Here is a 12606-nt window from a genome sequence, read left to right as displayed (position 1 = left end):
ATTATACCTAATTCCACAATTTTCAACAATTAAATGAAATGCATATGAACATGTGACACACAATCATACAATGCACTATCATTCTCGGGCTTTCACTGAAAGATACGCTTCCGTACCCAAATACACTCCCCATTCAAAGTCTTCCCAGGGTAAACTTTTGGGTCTTTCACCTTAGTGATCTTTTTCCCTTCTTAATTCTCCTCACATGGGCCTTCACTTTTCATCACTATTCATTTTTCTCTTTCTTTTGCCATTTCATGCACTTTTCATAGTTTTTATCCTTTCTTCACACAACCATAATGCAAATGCATGTCATGAGATTAATTACCCTCATTCATAAGTATCACCAATATCATTGGAATTACAATCATGCCAAATTCCAAAATTTCCCAACAATTCCAATATTCAATTATAATTATTTCTCTCCAACAAAATTTCAAAAATATTCTAACAATTCTCAAAAATTCACATATCAATAAATTATAACTTATACCACAATTTTATAATTTTCCAACCATCCCAATAATTTCTAATAATCAAACATAATTATTTTTCCACAATAAAATCACCAAAAATATTCCAACAAATTCTAAAAAATTCACATATCAATAAATTATAACTTATACCACAATTTTATAATTTTCCAATCATCCCGATAATTTCCAATAATCAAATATAATTATTTTTCCACAATAACATCACCAAAAATACTCCAACAAATTCTAAAAAATTCACATATCAATAAATTATAACTTATACCACAATTTTATAATTTTCCAATCATCCCAATAATTTCCAATAATCAAATATAATTATTTTTCCACAATAACATCACCAAAAATACTCCAACAAATGCTAAAAAATTCACATATCAATAAATTATAACTTATACCACAATTTTATAATTTTCCAACCATTCCAATAATTTTAACAACCCTAAAACAACCATTTATCAACCAAACAAAATTTCCTGAAATCATGAAAATTCCAAAAATACTCTCAATTATCCAATAAAATTCCTATATCTCAAACATTACCTAATTAACTCATAATGACAAGATCTACAATTTTTTTTCAAGGAAAAACGCATTTAATTAAAGTTTTAGGGTTAGGTTTCCCTACCACAAATCTATGAATCAGAGCATTAAAATCAAAATTGACCACCATAGAATTGTTCCTCTCATCGAGTAGAACACCACCTCAAATTTTTAGGTGAAACGAACGACGTTCAACCGTCCAAAGATCCGGCTGAACACTTCTCCTCACAGTGCCGAGAGCTCCCATTTTCTATCACTTTCTATCATTTTTTTTTCTTTTTTCTTTTTTTCTTTTTAACCCAATTCCTTTGTTTTTAACCTAACCACAGCCCACGACCCAACACCCAAAAGCCCTTGAATTATTTCATTTTTCTTTTTATTTCATTTGCTTTATTTCATTTCTCATTTCATTTCCAATTCATTTCATTTTTTTTTAACAACACACAAATTAATTTATTAAACACCAACCAAAAAATTTAATTTTCTCAATTTTATTATTAAGCAATTTAATTTAATTTTTACTTAATTAGTTCTAATTAATTTTAATTCATTGATTTTTCATTTTTCATTTCCGAAAATTTTCAATTTCTAAAATCCTAAGAAATTTTCTACCATAAAACTAACGTGGCACAAAATTTTTAACTCGCCTAATTGACCAACAAAATAATTCGAATTTCGCCAATCCAAATTTAGCACATGTTCTCCAATCACTTTTCTTTTTGACTTTTTAACCACCACTCAAAAGAAAACTTTTCAAACTAGAATTTCTAACGTGGCTTGAAAACCCGATCATTACATCCTACCCCCCTAAAAGAAATTTCGTCCCGAAATTTAAATGAGCTTACCTTAAAAATTATAGAAGAGTTGCGGATAGTGTCGCTTCATTTCTTCCTCGGGTTTCCAAGTGGTTTCTTCTATCCCATGGTGTTGCCACCACACTTTGACTGCAGGAATCACCTAGTTCCTGAACCTATGTTCTCCAACTTCCAAAATTTGTAAAGGTTCCTCCACATAAGAAGTATCTTCACTAATCTGAACATCTTGCAAATCCACTACCCAAGTTGGATTTGGAGTACACTTCCTTAGCATCGACACATGGAAAATATCATGCAAAAGAGACCACTGTTGAGCCAAGACTAACTCATATGCCACTAGGTCAACTTTCTTATCAATCTGAAATGGTCCCACAAATTTAGGGGCTAACTTCCCCCTTTTCCCAAATCGAAATATGCCTCTCTGAGGGGACACTTTTACAAACACCCAATCCCCTTCTTCAAACTCTAAGGGCCTTTTCCTTTGGTCTACATAGCTTTACTGTCTATCTTGGGCAGTCTTAAGCTTTTCCTTGATGAGTTGTTTCTTTTCTATAGTCTCTTGGACAATCTCAGGTCACAACAAATGACTCTCACCCAACTTTATGCAACACAATGGTGATCTACAAGGTCTCCCATAGAGTGCCTCATAAGGTGTCATGCCAATACTAGATTGGTAACTGTTGTTATAAGCAAACTCTGACAAAGGTAAATAATCTGCCCAATTTCCTCCAAAGTCCAAAACACAAGCCCTTAACATGTCTTCTAAGATCTAGATCACTCTTTCTGATTAACCATCTGTCTGAGGATGAAAAGCGGTGCTAAAATTCAATTGGGTGCCCAAAGCTCTTTGTAAACTCTGCCAAAATTGAGAAATAAACTTAGGGTTCCTGTTAGACATTATAGACAAAGGTATCCTATGCAATCTCACAATCTCCTGTATATACAGCTTAGCCAAAGAGTTCATGGAATCCGTAATCTTCATGGCTAGAAAATGAGCTGACTTAGTAAGATGATCCACAATCACCCAAACTCCATTTTTCTTGCTTCTAGTTCTTGGCAACCCTATCACAAAGTGCATAGTGCCGTAGTGATATGATCCCACTTCCACTCATGTATAGGTAAAAGTTGCAACAACCCTACAGGCCTCTAGTGTTTAGCCTTCACTTGCTAACAAATCTGATAGTTGGCTACAAACTGAGCAATGTCTCTCTCAACCCACTCCACTAGAATAGTCTCTTTAAGTCTTGATACATCTTGGTATTCACAGGGTGGATGGTATACTTTACCCTTTGAGCATCTGCTAGAAGTTCATTCCTCAACTCCATATCTCTTGGTACACACAACCTTCCTCTAAATCTCACACTCTCATCCACATGCATAGACCAATTTTCATCTACTTCACCTTCTACCAACTGGGCTTTAACTTTTTCTAAAAACTCATCGTGAACTTGGGTCTCCACTATTCTTTGGATAAACATTGATCTAGCCGATATATTGTATAAGCATGGACCCTGTCCTTCCCAACCAAGACATAACTCAAAATCCTCAATAACTACATGCATCTCAAACTCTCTCAACCCTAAGCTAGACAAATGACCATAGCTCTTCCTACTCAAGGCATCTGCTACAACATTGGCCTTTCCAGGATGGTAATGAAGAGAAAAATCATAATCTTCCAATGTCTCCATCCATCTCCTCTACCTAGAGTTCAGATCCTTATGAGTGAAAATGTATTTCAAACTCTTGTGATCAGAGTACACGTCAAACTTCTCTCCATACAAATAGTGTCTCCAAGTCTTAAGGGCAAACACCACTACTGCAAGCTCCAAATCATGTGCGGGATAATTCCGCTCATGTTGCTTTAATTGTCTTGAGGCATAAGCTACCACCCTGTCTTGCTGCATTAGCACACACCCTAGCCCCACTGTAGAAGCATCACAATAAACTGTAAACAACTCTCCATAAATAGGAGCAATTAACACTGGAGTAGTGGTCAATTTCCGCTTCAACTCCTAGAAAACATTCTCACACTCCTCATTCCATTCAAACTTCACTCATTTTCTAGTCAACCGAGTCATTGGTGCTGCAATCCTAGAGAAGTCTTCCACAAACCTCCTATAATATCCAGCCAACCCCAAGAAACTTCTAACCTCAAATACATTAGTAGGCCTTTGCCACTCCAGTACAACTTCCACCTTGGAATGATCCTATGGACCCCGCATTTCTGCTCAATGCGTTTCTCACTCGATGGCGAGCTCGATTTTTATTTGAAAATGATTTTATTTATTCAAAAATGACTTGGAGTCGCCACTTATTTTTGTTTTATTTTAAAAGGGCAAACAAAATAAGAAAGAAAACCCTAAGTGCGACTCCTTATTTGGAAAAGGTGATCTACGAAAAACCGGATCGGGTTCGGGGGTCAGGTTACTTATCGGGAAGGTACGGTAAAGACCGTAGCACCCCTCTAAGTCCCTAAAGTCGGGTCTCTACTAATAAAATGAAGCTGATGTGGCAATGATGAGGAAATCAATGAATACTCAAAGCGATCATGCACATACGATAATCAAAATATGCATAGAGAATAACCAAAGTGGAAGTGGATGCATACCTGATCAGCAAACGGCAATGCACTATCACAAAATGGGGTTAGTGCATAGTAATGAACATAAAGTATATCACTCATATCACCCAACTAGATAAAGAAGCACCAGTATCATGTATGGTATTATTTCAAATTCACTTTTATTTTGATGAAAATTTATTTGATGTGGGGCCCCCACCAAAGCCCGTTTATTTTTGTATGAATTAATTTCGTAAATTCTATCACCAAGAATTACGAAAAATAAATTCACACTTATTTTAAAACATTTTGAAAATCAAAGAAAATTCAAAAGTGGCTTGTCGGAGAGAAAATGGCAACCAAGTTTTATTAAAAATGGGATTTTGAGTCCTAAAAACTCTAAGGATGAAAGCTTTGGAGACTTGAAGTTATTTAAAAACCGGAATTTAGGAAATCATTTACAAAATGAAGTTTGGGAAAATCTTTTTCAAAATTAAAGAGGATTGGAGAAAAGGGAAGATGACACGTGGCCCTTTAGCTGCATGCCAAAGGTGGCCATGCAAAACAGGTCGTGCTTGTAGGTCCAGTGCACAGGTGGGATTCTGAACTTGGTGCACCTTGAACACTAGTTGCATACCTTCTCTAAAATCCCAACGGAGCCAGAGTGATGAATACTGTGAGATCATGAGTATAGTGAAACTGACTATGGGTGAAGACTGATCAGAGGTACCCCGAGGTGGCCATATGAATGAGGAGCCTTGTGAACCAGCTATCAAAGTCCAATAATTCTGCATTGGAGCCTGAAGCTACTGAAGACCCGACTTGTCCTGTTGCTCTACTTTGCATCTTTGAAGCAATCAATGCACTCCTCTGTATTGTTCCCTGTGTAAAATTCATCAACAAGTTCATTTTGTTGACATTTTTGATTCATTTCTCAGCACTTTAACTGTAGCGGAGATATCCAATGGTTTCTAAGAACAATTAACAATCATCTCAATCCACTCATTGTCAATGTTTCGGGGCTAAACAGACTGCATTTTGAGTAAGAGGTTCCCCATGTGCTCCTGCACAACATGCTGCATGTGCAATTCTGAATCTTTAAATTTCCCACCACAACGGCAGCAAACCTAAAACTTCCACGCTTTATTCACTTTTACAAAAGACAAAAGCTTCCTATAACACTCCTCTTGCCAAGCCATCCTGACTAATATTTAGAACAGTATAGCCAAAGTCCAGAGCTTCAGAATATTTTACAGATGCTGGTGGAAGTGGCTGTCAAGGCTAGTAGATGAGGTCAGAAGCGTTCCTTGTTGCTTGTCCTTGAGCATCATTGAAATAAGCCGGTGCAGTGATCACTGCTTTTGAGACTGTTTTCCCAAGATAAGACTCCACAGTTTCTTTCATCTTTGTAAGAATAAAGGCCCCAATTTGGCTTGGAGAATATTGATATCCATTAGCTTCAAACCATGTCTCTCATCTTTTGCATAATGGCACCTGCTTTCTCTAATGATTTCTTCTGGGAATAACAGTTGGTGGCTGGTAGTTGATACCACACTTGAATCCAGTAGGACACCAATCAACAAGTTGAATAGTGCGCTTTGTCCTGACAGTGGCCACAGCTGCGTTCACGCCCTTGGGCGCCACAGTACCTCGGTACATCAGACAGCATGCCATGTACTGGCCATGGCGTGGGCCATATTTGGTCGTCATAGACGAGGGCTCAAAGGCACTGTTGATGATTTATGAGTGGAGGGCATGCAAGGTGGGGTAGCCTTGGTAGTGGAAACAAATGGTGTGGGATATATCGATGTAGGTACAAGCAATGAACGTGAAGATGCATAAGGGTTTGAATGGGGACATGCATATAGGAGAATGGGCAAGGTAGTAAGGTGATCGGCCAGAGGATAAGGTATAGGAAGTGAGAAGAATGGTTGTATATGAAGGGTGGTGTTGAGTGGAATAATAGGTAGTGACAAAGATGGACGCGAAAGAGGGATTCAATGGGCTTGAAGTAATGGGTCAGATGGGTATGGAGAGAGAGTCAGGTTTAGTGATAGGGTTAGGGAAATAATAGGCGTGAGTGGTAGTGGGTATGAATTATGGCCGTTACAGCAGACCCTTCCAATGCTTTTACCATTTTGGGCAATTGCATCCCTTCCACCAATCCCATCAATGTAACCAGACTGCGGATGTGATGGACCCCATGAACCATGGTTCATATGAAGTGAGGTGGTAAAGACTTTATCAGAGTGAAAGAAGCCTCCAGCTGTCATCTGATCTCCACAAGCTTGAATTGCATCCACCAGAATGCTTACTTTTATTCCTTGTCTCCGTCAGCTTGCAAGGTATCAACTCTCAACAACACATGCACCCCGTGCACTGGTATCAATACCAAGCAAACTCCCACTTCCAAACAAACTATCAATTCCGCCATTCTCAAGGAGCTATTCTGAGTGATTTTTGAGATACACCAAAGAGTTCTTCATAGTTCTCTATGCTCAAGTCAACATTACTAGACGTAGGAGCCAACCACAAGCTGACAAATGAATCTGTTCCTGCACTCAGAATCAGTCCATATTCTGGATGGCACTTCACAGTCCATGTCCAGTGTGTATGTCCAGGAAGCTCTTTGATTGGAACCTTTGGCATCCTGAGATCCCATATGCATATCCCCAGATTCATCATCCGCAGTTACAAGTATGTGCTTGCTGCACCGAGTTTTACTCCACCGCTGAAGGTGATGATCAGCTGCACCATTTGAGTGGGATCTCTGTAGATCCTGAGCCAGTTGCTGAACTTTAGAAATAAACTCCTGCCTTGCTGCGGCCAAGCTCTGGGCATCTCCTCGTGCCGGCTGCAATTCTAACTTCACATGCTCTGCTGCAGGTACGTGCCTACTGCATATCTCCTCCAGTTCTGCCATCTTCTTCAAAATAATCTCTTTCATCTTGCTTGATTTCAGCCGCTCTAACCTTGATACTTCTGCCTCAACATAGTTAATAAAATCCAGGGAAAGAGTGTTAGGTCCAATAATTTCGTGTTCTGAAGCAGCGACATTACTGGTAACATTCTGAACATCTGTCGCTCCTTGATTGGTGTATCCATTAAACTCCAGAGCTCCAACATGGAAACTTACGCATTCTCTGTGTCTTGACTTCTCGTCAACTTAGTATTATGGCAGCCCACTTATCAATTACATGATTGCTTAGGTTTCTCAATCCTATGGAATCATCCGTAGGGGGGTGAATCTCAGCAACTGTGTGCTTGAAATCCAGACCAAGCACCTTACACAGTGAAACAAGAGTCTTCAGGTGGGCCAGTACCTGCTTCACATGGTTGCTCTTCTCAGTTTGTAAAGCATCCTCTCCGATGCATGGATGGAGGAGCTTTCACGTCGGGAAGCAATAAAGAAAGAAATTTGGGTATGGTTGGACTGGTGCTTTGATGATGGCGGAGGCGTTTCGCCGCAGGCGGCAAGCCGCCGGCGTCGTTCGAGGACAACTTCTCAATTCCTCAATCAACCCACTTTAAAGCATCAAGAGTAATGGAGCACTTGTCTTCTTGATAGGGATACATGGATGAGGATGACCACATGCAGGGCAACAAAGGAAAAGGGATTCATGGGTGGTGAATAGTGGTGAGAAAATTGGGCTTGAACAGTGAGTGGGATGGTTGAAAAATGATTTAGTAACTGAATGGGCATCGATTAGTGGGATGAGTGGCAGAATGTAGGGATATAACGAGTATGGCAATGTGTATATGCAAGAATTGGTGATATGCATAGTATGGAATGAATGGTGGATAATGGGTATTTTGGAAATTAGAAGTGTAGACATGGGGGTGGAATGCGATGGATACGTGGGCAATGGATATGATGATTCGTTTATTAGGTGATGGGATAGAAGTGGCTGCTGGTAGTAGTAGATGTTTTAACTTCTTTTACATCCACTAGTGATTCAGGTCACTCAAAACTCCTCTCAGTCCTGCAAGTGCGCTCAGATCCTAAACCAGAGTCCAGATTATATTTAATATCTCCATGCAAACCAGTATCAGCTGTGACTGATGGTGACACGCTTACAGGGATAACATCTTCAGCACATAGCACAACACCATTTTCTGCACTGTCGTCAGAAGCATAGTCTTGTAGAAGTCTGAATGGGCTTGCACCTTTGATAATTTGACCAAGAAACTTTCCAAAAACCATGCTTGAAGTAGCTGCTGAGGCACCGGATAGAAGTAAATCATCAATGGAGGGAGAAGCAGATTTCTCGAAGTCACTATCCAAATGGCATTTAGGAGCTCCCACTGAATTTGTGACTGAGCAGTGAACTTTGGAAATTGACATTCCCAAGGCTGAGTAATCATGACCTGTTCCTGATCCACTCAATCCCAAGGAGCCAGAGCTTGATATATTTCCAACAGGAGCATTCTTTAACATATCTGGAATGACCATGAATCTGACTTTGCTACCACGGATAAAGACATGCTCAAGTTAGGAAACCTCTTCATCCTTAGCAGTGAAGGTGATGTTTTCGAGTTGACAATTCCAGTTGTCTTCGCAGTCGATCATGCTTCCTCTGTACAGTTCCCCACTCTTGAGCTCCACTGTAACCACATGCCCTGCAGCTTCATGAAGCAGCTTCACCGGAATTCCCAAACTTCTACTCATCCTTTCTGCTTCTTCTTATTCTTCTCCCCCCTCTCAGTCCGCATAATGAACAAGATCCAAGAATAGAAGTGGCCTCAACAATGAAAAATGCAATGAAAACAGAGCATAGAGGAAACAAATAAAAAGGACCTCAAAGAAAGCTTCACATCATGAGTTATCCATGAGCCTTCTCTGATTTAGGTGAGAAAAATAGCATCAAATGCAACTATGACCATGTTCACAATAGGAGCAAAACATACTAAGATTAATAGTGATAAACATGTAGGCAAGATTATGTTTCAACAAGCAATTCGGTGGCCTCCAATATCCACCCCAAACAAACCAACAAATATCCAGATATCAACAGGAAATGCAGAGGAGTAATAAGAATCCAAACCAAACAAGAAATCAGCTGCATTCATACCTGAGAGAACCCTTTTCCGGTAAAGCTCTGTTCAGCTACAAACACCTCAAGTTCTCCTTTAAAATCAACAAAACTAATGAGACAACAGCACCTCTTCTACTCTCCAAACACACAGCTCTGCCCCTTTGCTCGCTCACCTCAAACTTGCCTCCCAAGTCTCTCTCAAAAACTCACTCTAGCTCCCGTGAATCCCCTTCTCCATTCTTTTCCTCTCAGCTTCAAAAACCTCCCTCCTCCGTCACTCTCTTAGTTCCTTCTCCCCTTCCCTCTTACCACAATGGATACCCTAAAAAAAAATCTCTTCTACCCCCCCAGAAAATCTCTCAACCCAGAAGCTCCCTCTAAATCTCTCCAGACCAGCCTCCGTGAGCCCTCACACTCCAGTTTTCTTTTTTTTTCACCCAATCTCATCAAACAAAAACTCCTCCCCCTCAAGCACTCTGCAGCATTCCTCTGTTTTTTCCTGAAAAGCACCCCACTCACTCTCACATGCAGCCGGCAACATCCTCTAACCGTCTGCAGCTTTTCCCACATCCTTGGACAGGTGTCGAATTCTGATGGCTTCAACCAGCTCTCTCCCAATGGCAAGATGCACTACCTGATGGCCAATCTTCAAACTCCACGTGGCTCCTCGAAATCCGGACACCTGGCAAAACAAAAAATGCATAAAATGCACCCCAACATGGGGGTCTACAGATCCACTGCTATTCTTGCCTCAGAAACCACGTGCCCTAAGAAATTCACTTCAGTAAGACAAAACTCACTTTTGTCCAATTTCCCATACAACTGATGTCTTCTTAAAGTTCTAAGGGTGGTCACCAAATGCTACTTATGCTCCTTCGAACTCTTTGAGTAAATCAAGATGTCATCCACAAAGACAATCACAAACTGATCCAAGTAAGCATGAAATATTCTGTTCATTAAATCCATGAAAGTAGCGGGGACATTAGTTAACCCAAAAGGCATGATTAAGAATTCATAATGCCCATATCTCGTTCTAAAAGCGGTTTTAGGAAATCTTCTTCCCTAACCCTCAATACCCAGTTCTCAAGTCAATTTTACTAAAATACTTCGCACCTTTCAACTAATCAAACAAGTTATTTATCCTTGGAAGAGGATACTTATTCTTCACAATAACTCTATTTAACTTCCTATAGTCAATACACAACCTTAGTGTGCCATCTTCTTCTTCAATAACAACACTAGGGCTCCCCATGGCGATATAGTTAGACGAATAAAACCCTTACTCAACAATTCCTCCAGCTGAGTTTTCAATTCCTTCAACTTAAGAGGGGCCATCCTATAAGGGGATACTGAAATAGGATCCGTTCCTGGATATACTTCAACAAAGAAATCAAACTCTCTATGTGGTGGTAAACCTGGCAACTCATCTGGGAATACGTCCTGAAACTTTCTCACCAATGGAATTTATATAATGTCCTTCTAGGTTTTCTCCTTACTATGAAGGCAAGCTAGGAAATTTATTGATCTCTTCCTCAACACATACTGATAGCACGGATTGAACTGCGAAAAAGGCAAACTAACACACTTCCCTCCAACAAAGCAAACCTCAAATCCATCTGGTAGACAAAATATTATCATGTGGCGATGACAATCAATAAGCGCTTTATACACCATCAACCAATCCATTCCCAAGATAACATCATACCCAATCATATCCAAAATCCTCAAATCCACATTAAGTGCTTTATCCGCCAAGGTAATAACGCACCCCTTGCATATTCTATCAACTCTAGAATTCATACCCATAGGGGACTCGACAAGCACCAGAGTTTCTACCATTTTTGTTTTCAACCCTAATGCATTAGCACAAGATGTAGAAATGAAATAATGAGTTGCACCAGTATAAAAAAAAAAAAAAAAAACATGCATCCAAGTACTATATACCAAAATCATACCTTCCACCAAAAGGGCGTCCTCCTCTGGCTCTGTTGGGGTCAAGGCAAAAATTCTTCATGTTGCCTGTCTTCCCCTACTTCTAGCATTCAACCCTTGAGAAGAACGGGTCTGATTACTCATGCTAACTGTCCGAGCTCCCTGCCCTGCTGGGGGTAAATGTGGCATCTGGTAGTAAGGCAACTGAAATTGAGAGGGTTGGAAAGGCACTATTGGCTGCTGCTAGGAACCTCCCTGAGGCTGAGGTCGAGCCTACTGTGCACCCCGCAATGGGCAGGCCCTCCATAAGTGGTCTCCTGTTCCACAACCATAACATACTCTAGTATTAGCCACTCTTTGAGCACTCTACTCACCTCCTACATAGAACGAAGAATGCCCCTCAAACTACTGACTTCTCTACCTCTACTGCAGGCCTTGGGGTCTCCTGTGGGAACTTACCCATATTCTTTGTTTCCCTTTTCTATCCCCCATTTGCTCCCAAATTTGGTTGGTTTCCTCAATGTCTTGCTCCACCAACAGAGCCATCTTAACCAACTCAAAATAGTCCCTTATAGCCAACGGGACTAATCTGTTTCTAATAGTAGGCCTCAACCCCTTCTGGAATCTCTTGGTCTTTTCTCCTTCCTCACTAATCATCCCCAAAGCGAATCTAGACAACTCCAAAAAGCGAGACTCATACTCCAGCACCAACATAGTTCCTTGGATGAGGTGCTCAAATTCCACCCTCTTGGCATGCTTAGCCACCTCTCCAAAACATTTGCTTAGAAAGATTCTCTCAAATTCCTCCCAAGTCATCACCTCTGTGTTGTACACTATTTTCATTGATTCCCACCAAAAATCAGCTTTGTCAACAAGCATGTATACCGCCAGACTTACCCTCCTTTCCTCAAGTATGTCCAGCCTCACCAGAATTATTTTCATCATCTTCAACCAATGCTCACATACTTCCGCATTGGGCTCTCCATTAAAAGATGGAGGTTGCATCACCATGAATCTCTTCATCACCTCACCTGGCTCATTACTTACCTCTCAGAGCGACTCCGCCTATGAGAATGATCTGAATCCTCTTAGCCCTGGGTACCTCTTGACCTCCTGGAACCCGAGCCTCTCATCAATTAGGCAGTCTTTCTCAACTCCCTTCTTACTTCTCGAAATTCTTCTTTTACCGACTCCAACTCCTCATCTCTTTTAGAGCTTCCTCTTCT

At 40.3% G+C, this 12606-nt stretch overlaps 1 protein-coding gene and 1 pseudogene across 1 annotated transcript; both read right to left on the bottom strand.

Annotated features, from left to right (window-relative positions):
• Positions 1-8329: 8329 nt before the first annotated feature.
• LOC117932656 lies at positions 8330-9255 on the bottom strand (annotated as a pseudogene).
• Positions 9256-11610: 2355 nt separating this feature from the next.
• On the bottom strand, positions 11611-12403 carry LOC117932042. Its single transcript, XM_034853089.1, has 2 exons — positions 11840-12403; positions 11611-11757 (listed from the first exon to the last, which is right to left on the bottom strand). The coding sequence occupies exons 1-2, from the start codon at positions 12401-12403 to the stop codon at positions 11611-11613; spliced, it is 711 nt and encodes a 236-aa protein (XP_034708980.1).
• Positions 12404-12606: the final 203 nt, after the last annotated feature.

Source organism: Vitis riparia, chromosome 15 (genome assembly GCF_004353265.1).
Source record: "Vitis riparia cultivar Riparia Gloire de Montpellier isolate 1030 chromosome 15, EGFV_Vit.rip_1.0, whole genome shotgun sequence".
Classification (NCBI taxonomy): Eukaryota; Viridiplantae; Streptophyta; class Magnoliopsida; order Vitales; family Vitaceae; genus Vitis; species Vitis riparia.
Note: the sequence above shows the minus strand (reverse complement) of the source record. Positions and strands in the feature narration are given on the sequence as shown.